At 42.6% G+C, this 9,215-nt stretch overlaps 1 protein-coding gene across 1 annotated transcript; it reads right to left on the bottom strand.

Moving 5' to 3' along the window:
- Positions 1 to 4,524: 4,524 nt before the first annotated feature.
- LOC6608584 (general odorant-binding protein 56a) lies at positions 4,525 to 5,167 on the bottom strand. The gene is made up of 2 exons (XM_002033282.2): positions 5,111 to 5,167; positions 4,525 to 5,054 (listed from the first exon to the last, which is right to left on the bottom strand). Exons 1-2 carry the CDS (start codon positions 5,162 to 5,164, stop codon positions 4,611 to 4,613), a joined length of 498 nt encoding a protein of 165 aa, XP_002033318.1. The 5' UTR covers positions 5,165 to 5,167; the 3' UTR covers positions 4,525 to 4,610.
- Between the last annotated feature and the right edge of the window lie 4,048 nt (positions 5,168 to 9,215).

Raw genomic sequence — 9,215 nt, 5'->3', positions numbered from 1 at the left:
ACTTGCAGATTTAAAATTCAGAATGAAGAAGGTTTAGCTTTAAATGAACAACATGTATTTCTATCCTTACAATGAATTTCTCTCAGTGCACCTTTCGTATGACAGATGAAACTTCAAGATGGGTAGCTCGAGCTGCAGTTCCGTTGATTTGACTGCCATGAAATGGCAGAAACCGAATCGTTCTCTAGGGGCCACCTAATTAGGCCCTAAGCTTTCGGACTCAATCAGCGTGTAAGCAATTGCCAATACGTGATTTGGCAAAAAACAAAACGAAGCCAAGCCAAAGCAAATAAAAAAAACTTTCACACACGGCCGAAAATGTGGGCACGGCGATGAAGGAGGGCGGACAGGGGGCGTGTCAGATCACAGCTGCGTAATCGATTTTCAAGTGTGAAAATCGTCCCTACTTTCTGGCCCAAAGCTATTTGCGGCCATTTTTTAATCTACACTCGAACGCCCGGCTGGCATGCGGCCGTGTATTTGCACAACGTGATGAGATTTTGTGGTCTACTCGCATACCCACTCCACTTGGCCAGTTGTGAGCGACGCAACAACGCAACTTCTGTGCCCAGTTCCCAGCCAAAGAACTATATTTACATTTTTTTTTTGGTTGGCATATCGATCTTTTGGCCAAATCTTTGACTCCCTTTATGGGCCTGTTGGTCTCTTTTAGCGCCCAAAAGCAGACAACAGTTACTGCCTCTAAGCTCGAGTAATGTTTTTTTTTTTTGTTCGTCCTTGTTTCTCCTCCTCCTCCTTATTTCTGGGATGATGGCGATGCCGATGGGGCCAAAACACGCAACAGCTGCCAGCAGCCGGCGAAAGGAGGAAAACTTTTCTCTCAGCCAGCAGCCAACAACAAACAGCAGGCGGCTGGAAAATGTAGGATAAAAAATGAAATAAGCATTACCAGTTCGAGGAAAAAATATAAAAAATGAGTGAGCTGGAAAGTTGGGGATTGTTATCAATATCAGATGGACAAGGGGTTTTTGTTCGCCTCTCAGGGCTGTTAATTATGTGATTATTACTAGAAGTTTTCATAACTAATTTCAGTAACTTTATGTCATATATTCTACAAATATACTAGTAAGAACCTATATTTACTATGCAATATTCAATCTTTAAAGATACTTTAGCTTCTTTCGTTAGTTATAAAAACCAAAACACACTCCGTTCGCTCCTTTACCTATGTACTCCATTATAAAAGAGTGTTTGACTGGTAAATGCTCACCAATCCCCATACGTTTTTCCCCTGTCACATGATCTGCTAACCCAGCATCATAGCCATATTTTTTGGAGGATTTTCTATTAGGACATTGCATAAACTCGTACGTATATGTACATACTTATATATCTGGGCAAAGGCAAAGTTTAGTCTAATGCTCTTAACGCTCATGTCTAACCTTTTCCCGCTCCTGCATTCTGTTTGCAGCTGCGGTGAGGATTTGTCGCCTGTCTGTTTGCCTTCATCTTAGCCCACTGCCAGTGTCAGTGCCACGCCCCCCGGAACCGCCCACCTTCTCAGAATTCTCTACTTAACACATCTTCTAACGACAGACGTCGCGCAACTTTCGACATGTCTCCCGAGTTGTAAGGCGCTGAGAGTAGTTCCATGTCCAAGAGAGATGGCCCAGCTATCCTCACACACCGCCCAGTACACTGAAAGAAATAAATTAGTCTTATTTATTAGTTTAGTAAGTTACTAGATTACAAGAATTCCAAGTAGTGAACTATTAACTTATAAAGTTAGTTAATGGAATACCATACCATACAAGCAACCCATTTAATCTTTATTTTTTTATACATACATTTCAATCCAGTAATTTAATCTATGTAACCAACTCTCGATATTATTATGGATCCTTTTAGAATAGCACCCCCCTTGTTTTCAGTGCACCCTTGCAGTTGTCTGACAGATGATACATAATTTGATATAAATGCATTTTAATATGCAACTGCTGCTCATTGGGACTCCCATACTGCGGTGAATTTATGTTTTTTGCCGTAAATCAAATGAATAATTTAAGCTCTCCGCATGGCCAGTGTCTGTCACTTAAAAATGTCACGGGCTGCCATCAAAAATTTCCGCCATCCGCTTCGTTTTTTCCATATCTGATTTATACTGGCCGCCGCGGGTGAAATGCCGGAAAATGGGCAATGTAAGCTTTGCGTAATTGCATTAAATGGCATGGAACCGAATCCATCACACAGCAGAACAAGAATCGGTCTTATAGAAGGAGTAGGGAGCAGTTCCAAAGGGCTGGCAAGAATGGGTAAACAAAAACAAGACAGCTCGTCGTCCCCAATGACCGAGACTTTAACTACCCTCGCAAAGCCATCGAAATTTTAATATCAGCAAGCTCAGTTAAAAGTCAATAAATATTCAATTATATAGTGAAATGTGAAAGTTAGAAAATATATAAATATTTGTTTTGAGCAAATAAATTCGAACTTCATTATGGAAGCCAACTTACCCGTTGATGGGGCATAAATATGCTCTTCTTGTTCAACATCAGCGCACAAAATTCCAATTTATTTTAATTGATTTATTAATGATTGCAATGTTCCATAAATGTAGCAATATAAATGTATTTTTCGGCTACCGCGATCTCATCTGCACTTTTTGTACTTCTGTTTGTCTGATGAGCGAAATCAATTTTCAAGATGAATTAATACCGCTCAAATGACCAAAAAAGAAAATCCCTCAGACTTGTTTATATAAAAACATTAAACTTTTACAAAGGCTTAGTTAAAAACAAAACTTGATGCATAGTTTCGAGTGTGTTCGTTGCAAAAAAGGAGCATTGCGTACCTTCATGAATTATAACCCTTTCAAAGGATAAGAAATGTAAGCCTAGGGAAAAACTCGAGGGGTTTTTTAGAGAAAAGAAGTATGCAGTTTCTTCTTTTGTTTTATTTCTTAGATTGCACATTTGCGGATTGCCCCCCAAAGATCGGGCATAATTATGCAATTTCCTCTTTAACGCTTAGCCAGACAGACACAAAAAGAGTTAAATTCAATAAAATTTACATTTAACCACAAAAACAGCGACTCCGCCGGAGTCGAGAAGCCAATGGCAAATGAAAGTAGGCAAAAGTTGAGATGAAAGTCGAACAAAGAGATGGAAAAGCAGAGACTTATGTAAATTGAAATTCAAGAGCAGAAAAACCAAGAACAACAAAAGCATGCCGGTGGAGAAGCGGGGGAAAAACAAGAGCATCAACAGCTGAAAAACCGACGGAAAAGACAAAAAGAAAATTTTCATTCATTTCGAATTACGCTGTATGAGTGTCAAAATGGCGCTGGTATGCTCCTACCGCCCGGCATAATTCAGGGCTTCAGGGGGGATCCTGCGGGGGGGGGGGGCAATAGTGGGTGGTGGGCGATGGGTGGTGTGTGTTTTTATATTTTTTTTTTTGGAGCATGGGCGCTGGAGGTCACCCGACAATTGGGCGGGCTTTTGTCACTTGTCGCTTCTGCTGGCGGTGCAGACCGAAAATTCAATTTCATGCCGCGTGACACAAAGACAAAGACAAAGCCAGCAAAGACGGACGGTTTTCCCGCTTTCCCGCTTTCCCGCTCGCCCGCTTTTCTGGGTGAAAATGAGGGGAGTGGGAAAAGTTGAGTGGGGGGGATGGAAATGTGCAGTGCATTCGGGAAGACGCCGGAAAGTTGACATTCAAAAATGTGCGCACTTCGCTCAAAAGAATTTCAAATTAGCCACTTTTGCTTAACAATTGGTGCAGGCAACAAATTAAAAGGCAGCCAAGTGGGCGTGGCACCGCAAAATAAATGGAAATGGAAAATCGAGTCGAGTCGAGTCGAGTCCGGGCTGAGTTGAGAGTTCAGGTGGTGGTCACAGAGCATCTGGCGACAATTTAAAGTCAAGTGGCGCGTTTGCCGAGTATTGAGCAAAAAATAATTGCCGCACAAAATGCACTCGAAATCGCAGACAAGTGGGCAAAAATGGTGGGTAGGCTTGGGTGGTGGCCTTTGGGTTTGGGTGGTCTTAAGTGGAGTCTGAGGCCAACTCGCAACTTCGATCTGGCATTAGCGTCATTTACACATCTGTGTGTGCACCACGAACTGCGCTTAGCTAACAATGCTGCCGCCTTCGTCTGCTGCACTAAGTGGCAAAATTTCCATAGAAAAGCGAAGTAACCGCAGTAGTCGCCGGAAAAAAATCCCCAATCGGAACACCAGCAAACGCTAATGGTCGCCGTCGAGTCAAGTGTCCGACTTTGGCCATATGGAAATATCAAACGCCGCATTGGATCGGGAGCTGTCCAAGATGTTCCATTTGCTAAGTGGAGTCGGGCCAAGCAGGACCTCTATTTACACTGAAATTAAAGTATGGTGGACATGAGGAAATAAGGTAAAAGTTAAGTAACAGCCTTCGTATCACAACGAATCAAAACATAGAGAAATTTCTTTGATTCTACGTTTTTGCTCCATAAATTGTTATAAACTTTAGAACACACCCACATATTTTCTAGAATCTTTTTCTAGCCCAAGAATTTCCATTTAATTTTTTAATTCATTTAATGTGCATATATATTATATTGTAATTGTTAAACCCATATACCGCCACCAAATGTTGTGTAAAGTTCTAAGGTTTTGGTTCATCGGATCCAGCTGGTGTCGTGGTGACCTCCACCTCCTTGGTGGCCAAAGAGTTCTGCTGCTGCTGTTTCAACTGCTGCCGGCATTGGTGAATCTTGAAGGCCGTCTCACATTTGTTACTGCCACGAATCGCGTGGCACCGACGTTCTGGCCAGTTGATGGGATTACTGGCATCGGAAAGAAGCCCGATGAGATCGCGTTCCACAAAAACACCATCGTGCATGAGGCCCATTTGCTCGTAGAGGCAATGGGTGAAACACTGGACCGATTCCGAGGGCTCCGAAAAGTCCTCCCTTTGCAGCTGGTGCAACTCCCTGAGTGATATATCCGTTTGATCGCCGCACAGGCGAATCGTGTCCTCGGTGATCGTTTTGGGGGATTCATCAGCCACAGTTAGACCCAAATTGATGTTTATCTTGGCGAAACGGGACTGACAGGAGAGCTCCTTTTATAAGCAAATCCCTTTTTTTTAGAACTCCAACTCACCTCGCTTAAAGCGAACATTTTAAGCACAACCAATAGCACTAGAACTCGATTCATTTTGTAAAATTCGAATGTTTCTATCTGGCCAGAAGCGCCGCTTTTATAGACTCATCTTTGCGATCATTAGTGGCAGCTTGGGAATCATTTTAATTGCGAGTATCAACTCAATGAGCCGAGCGAAATTCGCGGTTTCCGTGGCCAAAAGCCTGAACAAGTTTGAATAACCAAGAGTAACAAGCCAAGTCGAGCCAAGCAGAAGCCAAATCGATACCGAATGCCAATTGGCATACCAAAAGTATCTTAAGAGCTGCTTCAACAAATCTCGAGTGCCAGCAAGTTTTCCTCTCACCCAAAAAGGAAAAAATACACAAGTTGCAAAACAAAATTTTGAAACAAAACAAGAAGAAATCGGCTGGGAAACCGCAGCTTTCAATTGCCGAAGAGCAAATACTATAAACTTATCAATGAATTAATGATGCCTTCGGGGTTTCTATCAGTTCGTTATGCTAATTTAATTGAATATTTAAATCATAAAACAGCTAATTGTCATATATTAGGACAATAATATTGAATTGGAACAAGCGACAGAAGCTCAGCCAAAAGAGTTTTTCAAATACCTAACTATACTAAGTTAAATACATTTTTGAAAATCCTACACAAAACTTGAATATTAACCCACGAACTTAATCTACAAATCGGCATACTCTTTCGCAAACTAAAATACTAATAACAACTTTGGATATTCATACTTAAGTGTGTGTGTGTGTGGGTGTTTGGGGCACTTCCGTTTGGTTGTTGCGCCATTTTGACTGCGACTATTTCCGCTGGTCGCATTAACTGCAGGCGCATAACTTTTCCAATTTGCTTTTGGCAATTATTGATATAAGCCAGCAACAGCAACTTGAACGAGCTTCTGTCTGCCACTTCAGTCGATCTCTACCCTTCTCTTTCTCATTCTAACCATCTCTCTCTCTCTCCCACGGCCAATCACGTTTGCATTGGTCCAAGCATATTTTCCTGCATTCTTGCGCATATTTGTGCAACATTCCAAAAATTCTTGAGCAAAGTTTCGTTATTATTGCCATTTTGCCGACTCTGGGGCTCTCGCAGTTGGGAGCCTGCCACTTTGATTACTTTTGCACTTGCCGTTAGATGCAATTAGTTGGTTCATTAGAAAAACAACAACAACAACGAAAACAACAGCCCCGCCCGATAGGAATTCACACACTTAATTAGCAGTCTCGGATGAAGGGTAAAACTCAGTCTCAACTCTCACTGATTGCAGACGTTTGCACTCGGAAAAATAAATTTCCTTAAACATGTTTGGTTGTCCTTGAAACTTGCAGAACTGTACACACTATGTACAGATGGATTATTTATAATAATAATAAATAAGGCTTAAATATAAAGCCCACCCTCTGTACTTTTACTTCCCCATAAGATGCATCTGACTTTAAATATCTAGTAAATAAATTCCTTTCAATTCCAATTTCTAGGCAATAATTTCGGTTTCGAGTGCAGGCGAGAAGTTGTATCTTCGTATCTTAAGGATGCCCGGACTGCTGCTTGAGTATGCAAATCGGTCAGCAAGCCGGAGCTGAGTGATTTGGCCAACTCTTTTGGCTCTCTGGGGTAAAATTTGCCAACCACGCCGCGAAGAACTTAGCATGCAAGCGGCCATGTGACCCGAGGCTTTGAGCTCGGCTCTGTTGCATATTTGTTGCATAATGCCTTATAAACTTATGCACTGGCACATTGTTGACCAGTTGTCCGGAATCTCTCCACCGCCATATATCCCGTATCCTATAACACATATGCCTTCGTCGTATCCTTCGCCCCTCGACATACATTATTTGCCGCTGTGTCCACTGCCAAAGCGTTTCGGGTTGAAAAATCTACAAATCGCATGCCGCAAACAAAAGCAAATGCCAGCAGAAGGATGTGGATATCTGGATATCTGGATAGGTGGACGGATGGATGGGTGAAGGATAGATGGCACAACGCTTAGAGGGTTAGATGGTTAGATGGCTGGCATACCAGCATTATTCCACGTCACCGGCCAGTGCACATTTCAAATTGGAAAGGAACGCTGCAAATACTGAGAACTTGGCTAAAATTCTCAGGCAAACTCTCATTCAATGCGAAATAAATAAGTAAATAGTTGAGATGCTCTCACCGCTGTGACAATTTGGCCTTCTTTCTTTATTTCTCTGCTCCCAGCCCATCCCATCCTTGCGGTTTAATTTTCCCAACCCGTCGGCATGCAAATCACATACAATCAGAATGAAGTAAACGTGGGCCAAAGGCAAATATGACATTTCAGTCAGCCAAGTAAATAAATGTTAGGCGGCACAAATGGAACGTGCCAAAGCCGCTTGAAGAGTACGAGACCTCAGACACTCGAACCCAGAGTTACCTTCACCTGTGCTCCGGGCTCTTCATCTGGCCGACAGGATCCGCTTTCATCCCTGCCTCTTTGCCCCGTGTCAATCCTTCGCAAACAACTGTGAGAAGTCATTTCGCAGCCCTAGAAATGTGGAGCTCTTCACACGGATTTTTTATGCTTACGAGTGTGTCTGCTTAAGAGGAATGACCAGTTATCGAGATTTAATATTTTCAGCAAACTAAGTAATCGATTTATACCCCCTTAGTAAATACATTTAAATTTAAGAAATGCGTAAAGGTTGTTCTCCTAAAAAGATGGAAAATGTATGTCTTAATAGCTATCGAATTCTCGATGTTTATACATATAGACGGACAAACGTATCTACAAACCTACGGACAACCCTACGTACAAAACTACGGACAAACCTACGGACAAACCTACGGACAAACCTACGGACAAACCTAAGGACAAACCTACGGACAAACCTACGGACAAAACTACGGACAAACCTACGGACAAGCATAAGCATTTACAGACTGGCACTTCCTGCAGCTTTTAAACCTACTTTACTACTACTACTTGTACTACTACTATACGAGAAGCAAGCATAATTATTAAAGGATTGTAAATTTAAGAAGTCATAACAAACCGCAGACTTTCATCACACGATTTTCCCATTCTTGGGCATCGTCTTGCGCAGCTTCGCTATCGTTTCTTTTTAGCCAACAAGTAATTGTATTAAAATGGGAATTTTTTCAATTTGAGAGCTTAGGCTGACAGGACTCGACTGCGACTGCGACTAGCGGACATGTGACAGGCGAGACACGGAGCGAGACAGTCGGGAATGAAGTTGTGGCACGCATTGTCTGAGACTCCGGCGAAGGGGCCAGCGACATTTTAGCCACCAACGATGTGGGACTTGCCTGCGCCGCCTCCTCCACCACACAGCACATTCTCCCGACTCCTGCGGGTTTGCTCGGAATTGTTTGATAATGACACTGACATGATGCTGCACTGACAACTAGGCAAGAAACCGGCTGCAGTAGTCCTGGCCACCCGGCCACCCAACAAACCACTTCCGCATCCTGTCTGGCCCACGGAATTATATACGAAAATTAGTTGAAGCGGCCGCTGCTGGCAAATTTTCTATGTGAGCTTTTCCTTTTTTTCCTGATCTCATTTCGTGTTTCTACCCACTCTGCTTATTTTTCCCCGGACACTTTTTTTCCGTTGATTTGCTGTTCGGTTTCGGGCCTTCTTTTTGGGAGGGCCAGTGCAAGCGGCGCTCTAAATTAAGTTTTAAGCAACATGTCTGCAAAAATCATGCCCCAGGATACCCGTACTCGTCCTGGTTCCCCTCATCGTGGCTGCTGTCGCTGGCAGTAGCAACGTTTTATTCTTAGCCTCCTCTCGGTTTTACTTTTTTTTTTGTGTATTTCTATTTGAAGAATGGAAATTGTGTTTTGTGTGTGTTTGCTGCAGTGGTCTTCCTTGTCCTTCGTGCAGTTCCTTGAGGAGCTGCAGGACTATTTTTTCGTATTTATTTTTTATTGTATTTCGCTGGCCGTGCTATTTACACTGGCGCAGTCAACAGTCGCCGTCGTCGGCAGTTGCTTTTCCTGTGCCTATTTATATAAATATATATATAGGTATTCGTATACGTATATATTTGCAGGAGCTTCAGGACGGGCAGCGATTTAACTTCCTCTTCTTGGCTCGGAA

This window comes from Drosophila sechellia, chromosome 2R (assembly GCF_004382195.2).
Source record: "Drosophila sechellia strain sech25 chromosome 2R, ASM438219v1, whole genome shotgun sequence".
Taxonomy (NCBI): domain Eukaryota; kingdom Metazoa; phylum Arthropoda; class Insecta; order Diptera; family Drosophilidae; genus Drosophila; species Drosophila sechellia.
The sequence above is the reverse complement of the archived record's forward strand: the minus strand, read 5'-3'. Positions and strand labels throughout refer to the sequence as shown.